General features: G+C 37.7%; 1 protein-coding gene across 1 annotated transcript; it reads left to right on the forward strand.

The window, feature by feature from the left end:
- The first annotated feature begins 980 nt into the window (after positions 1-980).
- Positions 981-7,754, forward strand: LOC106937388 (protein-tyrosine kinase 6-like). The gene is made up of 7 exons (XM_015018849.1): positions 981-1,276; positions 2,137-2,297; positions 2,371-2,533; positions 3,455-3,613; positions 3,735-3,916; positions 4,001-4,154; positions 6,575-7,754. Exons 1-7 carry the CDS (start codon positions 1,171-1,173, stop codon positions 6,781-6,783), a joined length of 1,134 nt encoding a protein of 377 aa, XP_014874335.1. The 5' UTR covers positions 981-1,170; the 3' UTR covers positions 6,784-7,754.
- Positions 7,755-12,754: the final 5,000 nt, after the last annotated feature.

Raw genomic sequence — 12,754 nt, forward strand, 5'->3', positions numbered from 1 at the left:
AAAAAACTAGAAACCTAGAAAACTACTTTCAAACTGGACACTCCTGATATAAGAGGTGTACACCTTTTCTCTTTTCTTAACCTCACTTTTTCCTTCCACTCAACTTTCCCATGACTACAGCTCTCTAACCTGCTTAATTAGCTTTAAATCATAGCTGTTTGCTAATTTGGGCTTTTCAGAGCCTTACAGTGTTTTAGAGCTGATGAAAATGTGACCCAAATGTTTCCTCAAGGCATTAGAGCTGAACCTTTAACTGAACCTCCTGTTGAACACTGTAAAAAATGCCTGTCATGCCTTTCATACCAGTGTGATTCCAGTCTGATGAGTTACTCTGCAGTTCATGCCAACCCAGCCGCTGCGATCGGTTCCTTTGTTCACGTCGGTACCACTCGTGGTTTACGGCTCCAGAATTGAAAGTGCGTGACCGGGTTTTTCCAGAAACAAGCGGGTATAATCAGCGTTCCTGGAAAAGGTTCAGAAACTTTGTGAAACTGGTTGTTAATGTTTAGTTTGTGCTAAAAACATGTTTCAGACGATTGGAAGAATCTTCAAGCCGGCCGAAATATTACAGTTTAACATTTCAAGAAACTGTAAAAAATGTGTTGCATTTACAAAACACCGACCTCTGCAGAAAAACTAAACATTTTAGTTAGTGGACAGATGTTTTTATTAATACTTTATGGTGCAGCTGAAACGATTAATCGTGATTAATTGGATTAATCTTGATCAATCGATTGTTGAAATAATTGTCAATAACCCTGTCACAATAAGAAATAAATCATTTAATCTCGTGATAAAGTCAAACAAATTAAATAATTTCCACTTGCATGACTTTAGATGAAAAACCATGTTTGTTTATAGTTTTAGCTTCACGTGGTTAATTTTGTAAGATTCTCCTATAAGGCATTTAGCTGTCCAGTCATAAATGGATTAATTGATAAAATGGTCAACAGATCAGCCCTACACTGTTTCGTTAGCATCACTAAACTGATGCTAACTAAACTGGAGATAAACTTTGCTGGACGACAGTAATTATTGTGATAATAATATTGTTGCTTTGAGATCATTTTCAGTAATATAATAATATTCCCATACCAGCGAATAATAACTTTAATTTAGTCAAGAACTCTTAACTCGGTTTTGTCTCCATCCAGATGGTTTTTCGGGACGATGAGTCGCTTCGAAGCCCAAAACATCCTAATGGAGCCACCAAACGACGAAGCCTCTTTCCTCGTTCGGAAAAGCGAGAAGGAAAGCATCGGATACGTTCTTTCAGGCAAGAAAAGAAAAAACGGGGCTTTTGTTTTTACAGCTGACTTCCTGTTTTATGTTGGGGTTAGCAATCTGACCATTAGCTTACCTGCTCTCTGGTTGATGCTCTTTCCTGCTCCAGATGATGGTCTGTGCTTCTTATCCAGGCAGGCAGCTAGTGTATAAATTTTTAGGTTAGCGCTTTAGCATTTGTGCTAGCTTTGAAAACCTTTAGCACACTTAGCTTCCTGTGATTCTACAGGATAAGTTCTAAAGGGCTAATTTACTTGGATGTTTTGTAAGCTTTCAGTTGAATAAATTATTAGTTTTGATTATCAACCTTTAGAGAAAATGTTTTGATTAACACTTTAGTACTAATGCTAACCCAACTATTAAGATTTCTTCAAGCAATTAGACGCTTATATGCTCTTATTTTGAAGTGGGTGAAGATTGTTTGCGCAGCAATTGTTCCTCTCTTGTTCTCTCTCTTTTACCCCCTAATAACTTTATTTTAAACTAACATACAGACAGTAGAGAGCAAGACATGGACATAAAATTACATATTTAAGGGAATTATTATGTAGCTTAGGTCAAAATTAAATTGGTGCTCAAGGTTGCAGTCTATAAACGACAGATATTAGCATTAGCTTCCGGTAAATACCATGTTGGTGTAGCGCTTTAGCATCAGCATAACTAATATTTACAATTAGAGCTATAGGGTTAGCGCAGCTAGCTCTTTAGTTAGCGCTGCCCACCACTGCATGCAGGACCGTGTGTGGAAGCTGCTAATCTCACCTTCTTTAGACCAGACTTGTATTTTCACATCCTGTTTTTTTATTCTTTCCACTTCTGCTTCAGCCTCACTGTGTCTAAATCCTTCTGCAGTGAAATCCAACAATGCAGTCCGCCACTTTCGGATCCCACACCAAGATGAGAGTTTTTATGTGGAGCAGACTCAGCGGTTCAGCTCTCTGGGCGACCTGGTGAACTATTACTGCAAACACAGCCTGAACGACATCGTCTCTCTGGGAAGTCCGTGCCACAAGGTAAAAAGGAGAAACGAAAGCGTTTCTGCTGCAGCCATGACGGCCTCCTAAAAATATCTGTTTCCGGTACCAGAAAAAGCCAAACGTCGAAGATATCAACCACTTACTGGATGATTGGGTTCTCCCGAAAAGCGAGTTCACCATCGAGAACCAACTTGGCAACGGCTGTTTCTCGCAGGTCTTCCGCGGTCGCTGGAAGAACCACATCAACGTTGCCATCAAGGTCCTGAAAAATGGTAAGTAGTCAACCAAACCGATAATCTGAAGGCTGGTTTTGGGAAAAAGGTTGGAGGAAAAGGTGGTGAAGGGATTCAAAGCGCCTCCCAGGTCTGAACGCCGTTAGGCTACGTTCACACAGCAGGCGACCAAAAATCAACACTGTTCACCCAGAAACTGACCAACTCTGATCGATTCTCCTCCCAAATCAATAAAATCAACTTCTTGTGTTTTTTTTCTGTAGAAACTCAAACATCCCATGGGTTTTAGAAAATAGAAACAAAATGGCTAAAAATAATCGGTGTCTTTGGGTTTTACATTTCTAAACAACGTTGCAAAATGAAAATAGTTTTGCAACTTTTTTTTTTTTTGGTTTTCTGCTTTTAATAATTAAATTAAAAAAAATTAAAAATAATAAAAAATCTGCGGTTTGATCTTTGATTCAACTATTAAATCTAAAATAAATGTTTCTTTAATATGAAACGGTACCAGAAATGGTGGAAGTCACACCGCCCCCAAAAAAGGACATATGGGAGATTATTCCACTTTATAAATACAAGTATAAAGTGAAATATTACTTCTAAATATTAATTTAGGAAAATAAAATTCTTGTAGTTTTGGCATTTCTATTTTCTAATTTAGTTTTAAAACCAAACATCAGATTTTTTTATTTATATGGTTTTATTTTGAAGTGGGGAAAAAAACAAAACAAACTTAAATAGAAAGTTAGTGGTTTGTGTTAAACAATACTAAAAGTTTTTGATTTAATTTATGTTCTAATTAAACAAAGGAGGCATTTAGCAAGTTCTTTTGGAGCAGATTGTTTTAACTACCAGGGAAAACAACTATAAATAAAGAGATGATAGTTTCACTGTCTGGCTTCTCTGTTCCTTTTTTCAGTCTGTTTATATTTGTTCCCTTGAAATTCTGTTTCTCACCAGACTCTGTAGACAACACGGAGTTTCACAGGGAAGTTGAAATCCTGAAGAGGCTTCACCACCGTCACCTGATCTCCCTGTTCGCCATTTGCACCGAATCGTCGCCGTATTACATCATCACCGAGCTGATGGAGAAAGGCAGCCTGCTGCAGTTCCTCAGAGGTAAACCTCGGTCTGCGATGTCCAGGAACCTCATTTAAAATGCGCCGTTGTTTAAAAGAGTTGAAGGTTCCTGGGATCTTTGGAAGAGTATCAAACCCGGATTACCATCCTTTGGTTTCAGGAAAAGAAGGACAAAATCAAGACGCTGCATCTCTGATTGACATGGCAACCCAGGTGGCTGATGGGATGTCGTACCTGGAAGAGCAGAAGAGCATCCACAGAGACCTGGCAGCTCGAAATGTGCTAGTAGGAGAAGACTACATCTGCAAGGTGGCCGACTTTGGGCTGGCACGACTCGTCAAGGTGCGCTGGTCGACAGGAAGCTGGGTTTTGTTGGATGGTTTAGATTGAATGTACAGCCTTCGATGATAAAATGTTTTTGTCCAGGATCCGTTTTACATCTCGGAAGAGAAGAAGATTCCCTACAAATGGTCGGCGCCTGAAGCCATCAGCCACGGGAAGTTCTCCATCAAGTCAGACGTTTGGTCTTTTGGGGTTTTGCTCTATGAGATTATGACCTATGGAAGTGTCCCATACCCAGGTTAGTGCAGCAATCTGCTCTTTCATGTTTACGGTACGTCCAGCCCTGTTTGGTCCGCTTTAATCCAACTCCGGTCCGTTTGCGTAGAAAGTCCGGTTCGTTTTGGCAGGTGTGACCAAAAAAGCAACTCTGGTCCGCCTGCAAACCTCGGCCTCTGACTAAAGTGAACTCTGGTGCGATTCAAAGGCACATGTGAATGTCAAGCGGACCAGAAACCGCTGCGAAACCAGGCAGTGGACTACACCGCAGGGCATTCTGGGTAAATACAACCAAAACAAAGTGTTAGCTTAGCGCTAGCTGGAGAAATGCTTTTTTTTAACCAAAGACAAAAGATAAATCGCTACAACCGCTAAAATCTGACGCCACTCCGTTTTTGTTTTCATTTCGTGAAGAAGGAAGTTGTGCTTACATGAGCATGGTTGACAGCGCTGTGGCACTGGCTCTGATTGGTTGTTTCTAACCAGGAGCGGTGTGTTTCTGCAGATGGCAGTAGAACCACTGGGAGATTTTTTTCACAGATTATCCGTCTCATATTCTACTGTCAGGACAAAGTGACAGTTTGAACAAATATATAAAACATTTGGATAAAAGTTACGTACTGCAGATTTAAAACCCGATGAAGTTCTTCAATAGAAATAATAACTTATGAGCCATTTTAGTCTCTCAGCTTAATTGACAAATAAAAAGCTTTTGGCAAAAAAACTGCAGACATTGCCACCAAGAATGAAGGACTAGCTGTTTCTCCAGTCTGAGTCTAATGATTAAATGATTAGTGATGAAACTATGACCTCTGAAAGCCTGTGGAGCTCATTTCAGCGGCAGCTGTGGTTAAAAGTGATCGGCTATCACATGTTTGAGTGAAGAAATACAAGTTGCATCCGTTTCAGAGGGCAGTTTCGCAAACTAAGATTAACTAATAATACTTGCATGTCACATAAACTTATAAAACATCACAGGTTTCATGGAGTTTTGCTCAAATCAGCTTCAGTTAGAAACTATAGATTAGGCTAACCTGTGACCTGAACCTTCAGAGCCACATAAAGACGGTTAGAAAGTTGGCCTTCTGTCACCTCAGGAATATTTCCAGGACTAATGTCTCAGCATCAGAGAAACTCATCCAGGCTTTTATCTTTAGCCCCATTGATTACTGCAGCAGCGTCTTCAAAGGTGTTACTAAAACAATCAATCAGAAGATCCAGATCGCTGCTGCTGGAGTTCTGACTAAAACCAGGAAGACAGAGACACCGCCTGGTCCTACAGTCCTGACATTAGCTGCGTTTCCATTGACCATATCGTTGCACAATTTGACATTTGGAAAATAAATTTGCTTAATTTATTGCAAAAAAAAAAAAAATGGGAACAAACTTCCAGAAAACTGCAAAACATCATATTTTGGTATTTAACATAAATTTATATCATTAAACCACATATTTAATGTCATATTTAACATAAATGGCAATGAAAAATACAGAAAATAAAATCACTTGTAACATTCAAAGGCTATCACACAAATGATAACTGAAATATTTATTTGTACCAAAAGTTAAAACATAAATAAGAAAAGAGAAAATGAATCTGGTGGTTAAGATCAGACCAGCAGCTTCTGCTCTTATACATTAAATAAAATACAACAAATAAAACTAAACAAACTACAGAGTTGTGAATAAATACAGCTCAAAAGCACAGTATGTATTATAACAGTTGAAAAACATGTAAAAAACACAGCAAATTTACACATTAAACTCTGCATATGATGAATTTGTTGAAGATATACGTTAAAATATAATACTTGTAAAGAAAACTATTAACTTTCCTCCCAGTCTACAATTACTCTTGAATTAATAGGAGCTACGACAACATTTAATTCATTTTTCTTTGGGATCAATAATGTATTTATGAATTTGAAAACTGCAAAAACACAAAATCTTACCAACTATTTTTAGTCTAATTTCCAGTGGAAACATGTTCGGACATTTGAAATAAGGAAAAAACTAACCTACAAGTAACTTTTCAGTAAGACAGAGGAGCTTGTTATTGCAGTGAAAACCTAATCTGATCCGCAGTTGCCAACGGCAACAGAACAGGGGGAGGAGCTGTCAGTTACTGGTTGCTACGGTAACCGCCAACAGTCAAGAGCAGCAGGACCAACAACTTTTTGACTCAACAGAAAGAACCTGAAGAATAAATAAACAAAATGTTGACAAACTTCAAATCTAGAATATTTGAAGAAATGTCAAATTTGTGACTGATGTTTCTTAATGATGTGAAACACTTTGAACTGCTTTGTTGCCACGCTAATAAACCACACTGCTGCTGTAAGACGCTTTATTTACGGGTTCTGCTGCAATCAGACGTGCAGAAACGTCAGATATCCTCACCACTTCTCCTTTCTCCTTCCTTCTCTTTCTCTCTCCCTCCAGGCTTCAACAACCGCGAAGTTTACAACAAAGTCAAGAGCGGCTACCGGATGGAGGCGCCCAGCAAATGCCCCAGCTTCATCCACAGCATCATGCTGAAATGCTGGCAGGAGCAGCCGGAGAACAGGCCCACCTTCAAAGACCTCAGGGACATGCTGGAGAGAAGCTCCTATGAGCTGGAGTCGCCACCAGGCGGCAGCAGGGAGCAGTGATCTGGACACAAACATGGCCGCTGCTGTGACAGAGAAGTGAAATACTGTAGTTTTCCGGCCAAAACGGAGACTGGACCGGCCGCTTTTACAGCTTTAAAGACGCTTCACATCATCACAACAAGAACAGAATCTAAATCAGGGGTGTTCAAAGAACGGCCTGGGGGCCATTTGTGGCCCTCAGAACAATTTGGGCGGCCCTTGATTATTATTCAAGAATACTCTAAATTTGAAGTTTTTACTGATGACAGGTTGTTTAAAAAAAAAAAAAGGAATATACAATTAAGATCTTAAAATGGAAAATGTAAGGGCAACTCACAGTATTCACCCATGTTTTTGCTTCACTTTCCTGGAATTTAATGTAATTTATTAATAACTGGTACAAAAACATCCAGTGACTTTGGCTAAAATTCAGACTTTAGCCTGACCATTTAGTAAACCTGGCAAACAAAACTAAAGACACAAAAACAAATCTAGAAAAAGATAACCAATCTGAAATATGGTTAGTTGTTTTAAATATGGCAAACATGCAAGATCCTCTTTTTCATTTAAACTGTGTAATAATTGTCAACAGAAATCTAACAATCACTGTAGAGTTACATTAAAATATGAGTTGATTTCATAATTTATTTAGCAGGCAAAAATAAAAAACAAAATAGTTTATACAATTAAAATACTCAAAATGTTGTGGACCCTAAAATAGTTTCATCTTGACTTTTATGGCTCAAATGTAAAGTTTGGACAACGCTGATCTAAACGTTGCTGAAAAGGCTACTGAATATTAAGTTTTTACACTACTAGTGGAGATGTTTAAAATGTGCAATAGGGATGACGCGTGTCGTCCAAATGTAATTAATGTCTTCGTTCCTACAGAGGAAACTGTAAATACTCTGGAGCTCATGTTCAAGTCTCACTGAATGGTTTTAGAGAATATTACAACTTTCAGATTGTGAAATAAATTTTAATATCAAGACAATCTGAATTGCAGCCAGTTTTAAAGCAACCAGATGTATGTCCACATTTTTCCAAAACTTCATTTTGTTCCATTCAGAGTTGAACTCGGTGGTGAAATCTGGATCATTCTGGACGTAGCTCCAGTAAGCCTGAACTTCAAGAGTAACTAAAACCCAGATCAACTTTTTTTTAAAGATAAAATGTCTAAATTTGTCATTTAGAGCTCTATATTTATGTTTCTGTGCAAATGTTGACATTATTATGTAATAAAATAATAATAATGCAAAACTGTCTCAGTGCTGCCCTCTTTGGGTTGAATGGTGGCTACTGCAGTTTAATTTTCCTTTTTGTTCCAGCTTGATGTTTGTCACACAGTAGAAATTTAACTTAAAAAAAAAAAGTTGCTAGATCTGAAAAGTTGCTAAATAAAGTAAAAGTCAAAGTTGTCCTGACCACACTCACGTTTAGCCCTGCACTTGGCCACGCCCCCAGCGTATCCTGGCCCCGCCCACTTAAGTACATGTCAGGGGGCGGGGCTTTGCTTCAAGGTCACAAGCTCATTGTTGAATCTTGATTTTAGATTTTTTTTTTTTTATATATCTTGAATCTCTATATTTAGTCACAATTTGCTTCTTTTTCAGATAGCCTACTTCATGTTGGCATACAGGTTCTGTTTTAGTTGTTTCACTGCTGATAAAAACTTTGAATCGTCATTTTGATCAGTTTTTACATAATTGTTTAAATGTAGATTTTTTCAGTTTCAAACTTTTTATTTTTTAATTCTGAGAGTAAAATCAAAGTAAGATAAGTTTTTACATTTATAAAGTTTGTTTGATGAGTAGGATCAATTAGAATACATTTTTAAGTACTTTTAGACGACATTTGTGTGGAAAAGCAATGTATGAATAAACAATGAAAATTTAATTATCATTTGGTGTAATGTTCACAGTCGGCCAGTAGGGGGCGTCCTAATCTCACGGAACGATCCTCTGATTTGCTTTAACTCGCCTGAATCAGATAATTAGGTCATCAGCAGTGAAGATTGCTCTCATGTGCTTTGAACTTTTACCTTTTCTTTCTTGTTTCCACTTTAAAAAAATGTGAATTTTGCAGCAGATGTGAAATTATACAGAAAAATGTTGAAAAGATGAAAAGAAACCAGACATTCTTATCAGGCATGAGAAGATTTTTGAGAGCCACAGTGCCATATTTTCTGGTTTGTGGATATTTTGTGTGAATGCTGTTTTTTTTTTAAACTGAAGAGAAACAGGAGAGGATAAAATGTTTCCCAGACATCAGCAGCTACTTTTTACTGCCTCAGGAGTTAACTGAGTCAGACGTGTTTCACATTACGCCCTCACTTCCTCCCTGACCGAATTCAAAATCTAACCTGCTTCTTTATTATGAACCGAGGCACTCCTCTTTATTCTGACTTTCCCCAGAATGGGAAAGTCAGAATAATGGGGCTTTTTAAATCCTTTATTATGAAAAAATATATACAATTTCAACATTCTTACAATATGTACAACCAAAATAAAACAACTAAATCCAAACATGGAAGTCAAAAACAACAAATTAGACAAAATACTTTTAAAAATTAAATACCAATAATAAGTAACATCACTACATGACACTGACTAATAAATGTGTCTCAACATAAATGTTTATTTAATCCAAGCTAATCCTGAACCTCAGCGCTTCCTTAACCAGGACTCTGTTTTTTTCTGCCATTTATTTTCCCATTTAGCCGTCTGCCGCTCCAGAACAGTCCAGACTTTGTGCTGCATCAGCATCTTTCTAGATGTTTGGGCTCAGCGCCAGCAGAGGCCACTACATGAAACTGGAGTCTGCTGAGTCATGTCACCCAGTTCCCCCTGTATGAGCATTTAAACACGAAGCCGGTATTAATAACTTACAAACACCAATGGTAGAGACACCTCTGTACGGAAGAAGATTAGGGCCATTAAAAAAAACAAGGAAATCTGACTTTAACCTCAGAATTGTGACTTTGATCTCATAAAATTGAAGTCACAAGTCTGCTAAAAATGTCAGAATTAAGTTTGTGGATTATGAGAACTGAATTGTGTAACTTAAGTCAGAATTCTGAGAATAATTTTAAAATTCTGAGATTAAAATGATTTCCGAGAAAAAGTCAGAAATCAGGAAAAGAAAGAATTCTTTTATTTTTCCAGTGGCAGTATTTGTCTTCCGTACTTCTTTCAGCTGATATTTCTGGCATAGGAACTAATCAGACTATACGACTAAAAGTTGCTAAATTAATACGGATTCATCCAATATGGCGTCCTTTAAAGACAGAGGCTCATCTTTTACTTTTACTCTAAGGAAATGAAAATAATCTCTCAGCATCCAGACATGCAGCCTGTGGATTTAGTTTTATGTAGGAAATTAAAAGCAGTTTTTTTGGTTCTTGGTTGGTTTTATTTAGCGTCTGCAAAGTTTCCAGGCTGCGCCGCCTTCATGCATCCTGCGTGTCTCATCACGTGTTCTGGGAGTGAGCGGCCCATGAACGAGGCCAGAGCCTTTTTTATGTCGGCTCCGGTATCCGGTATCCTGACCTGAACCCGTTCATCATCACAGCTCACCAACTGTCAGGGGAAATGACCTCTGAACTCTGAACCTGCTTCAGCTTTTCACCACAAGAATACCACAAAGTTTCATTGGCTTTGTTCACCAGTTAAACTCTTATTGATCTGTTGGTTTGTCTTAAACTCTTCTACGGTTATAAATCACTGATCCACCTGCCTGTCCTTTAAACACCTGGATTTACTGGCTTTTGTTCTTTTTTCCTCCAAATCATTTCCATTTCCATCCAGGCTCTCTGCCATTTGCTGCCAGGCTTCAACATTAATCACAATATCATCTGCAAACAGAGAAAGCCGAGGAAACGCCGCAATGATACCAACTGTTAGCAATACAAACAAGATCCGTCCGTCCGTCCATCCATCCATCCAGTCATCCATCCGTCCGTCCGTCCATCCATCCAGTCATCCGTCCTTCCATCCAGTAATCCTTCCATCCATCCAGAACTGGATGATTATACGGTTATATTCAAGGTTATATGGTCGATTCGTCTATCAGGGAAACCCAGTCTCTGCTTCCTCAGACAGAAAACACTGACAGTTTTTTCTGCAGGTAAAATATTTAGGCCCGAGCAGCTAAGCGCTGCGAAGGCCTATTGTAATTTCTGTTTATAATTTCCTGAAACAACTCCACATTAAAAAATTACTATTTCTCCACATTATTTTGCCTTCATGCTGATTTAAACTTTAATGGAAAGTATTACTGACTGTTAATAATGTTTGTGTCCATAAGCAGGTAGTAATTTTTAATCATCCTGTTTGCCTGAAAGTGTCTCCATTCATCAGCTGGAGTTTAACAACATAAAAACCTTTTCCAGTTTAAACCCTCAGACATTTCGGCCTTATTTGGATTTCCTGTAAAGTTCCCGTCACCTTTATGCAGCGTGACCTTTGTACACACTAAAGTTTCTGCTAAAACACATTAATGAGAGCAGGCCACACCTGCTTCATGCTCCATGTTAACCTGAATACTACACTGCAGTTATTCTGTACCATACTATGCTGCCGTATTCAGGTTAAACTCTCACTGTTTAAATGGTTCTGAGTTTTTCTTGTTCAGATGATAATTCATCTTTCTTTGTAATATAACGCAACAGAAAACCAGTAAATGTTCATTTCTAATATATTATTGGCGACTTGTTGTTAGTTTTACACTCTGTGTGTAAAACTATGACAAGTTTTTCACATTAATGGAGTCCCGTTTGTGAAGTTATACACTCAAAAACTAACAGCCTAACCTTTTCCTAAGTAAAAGGTTAGGAAACATTTAACATTTAGTTAAATGTTTACTTAACTAAATGTTCAGTAAATATTTAGTTTACTTGGGCGAAAAATAGTTTCATTTCGGACAGTTAAATTTTTACCTTGTTTTTATTCATACATAAATGTCTCTGTTTCTAAAGAATTATTTAAAACAGGCTAAAAATTAGCTTGCTAATATTTAGCTAATTTAATATTAGCAAGCTATATATTTAGTTTGCAAACTAAGTGTTTAGTTAGCATAGCTAAATATGGAGCTTCAAATTCCATCTAGCCAGCCATTCATCCTGCTAATAAGCTAAATATTCAGTCCCAAACTAAACATTTAGCGACAAACTAAATATTTAGTCCCAAATTAAATATTTTGTTTTAAGCTAAATATTTAGTTCCACGCTAAATGTTTAGTTAGTAAGCTAAATATTTAGCTTTAAACTAAATAATTGGTCTGAAGCTAAATATTTAGTTTGAAGGTAAATATTTAAATAGAAAACTAATATTTAGCGTCAAATTAAGTATTTAGTTTGAAGTTAAATATTTATTTAGCAAGCTAAATATTTTTGTTAGAAAAGTAAATATTTAGTTAAGAAGCTAAGCACATAGCCTTAAGCTAAATATTTTGCTCTGCTGTTTAGTTTGAGGATAAATATTTAATTTGCAACGGTGACGGTGAAAATATGGCTTTGAAAAACGATCCCCCATTTTTTTTCTCAACAATTTATTTTTTGACTTTACAAACGGCGGCCATATTTATTGTTGCAATGATCTTTAAAATCAGAGCTGCTGCTACAATTCATATGAACTAATGATAGGTTTTCATGCTGTTGTTTTGTTACAGAGGGATGATTTGAGAGTTTTGGCTCTTTGTGCTCATCCAGGCCTGAGCAGCACTGCTGTGAGTGAAACTCTGAGGTTCAAGAAGACGAGGAAGAGGCGCGTGAAAAGCGTCCGGCCTCCTGATCATGTCTGAGTCTGTGTTGTGGGGAGGGGAGGAGACACTTCACTGCTCCGGGGAGGAAAATTAAAACACCCAGACAGAAAATAACCAGCTTTCCTCAGGATCCTGCATCTTCCTGCTGATCCTCTCTGACCTGCCCAGCTTAAATTTCAGATTTTAACTCTTGTTTTTGTTTCCTCTGGAGTCATTTCTTCCTGTCCTGCAG

This window comes from Poecilia latipinna, unplaced genomic scaffold (assembly GCF_001443285.1).
Source record: "Poecilia latipinna isolate Pla-1442-1.1 unplaced genomic scaffold, P_latipinna-1.0 Scaffold2334, whole genome shotgun sequence".
Taxonomy (NCBI): Eukaryota; Metazoa; Chordata; class Actinopteri; order Cyprinodontiformes; family Poeciliidae; genus Poecilia; species Poecilia latipinna.

Excerpts from the sequence above, each read along its gene's own strand:
- LOC106937388 (XM_015018849.1), top strand. The coding sequence starts at position 1,171 with ATGAGTCGCTTCGAAGCCCAAAACATCCTAATGGAGCCACCAAACGAC. Across the intron at positions 1,277-2,136 it reads CATCGGATACGTTCTTTCAG|TGAAATCCAACAATGCAGTC; the intron begins GCAAGAAAAGAA and ends ATCCTTCTGCAG. Across the intron at positions 2,534-3,454 it reads CATCAAGGTCCTGAAAAATG|ACTCTGTAGACAACACGGAG; the intron begins GTAAGTAGTCAA and ends GTTTCTCACCAG.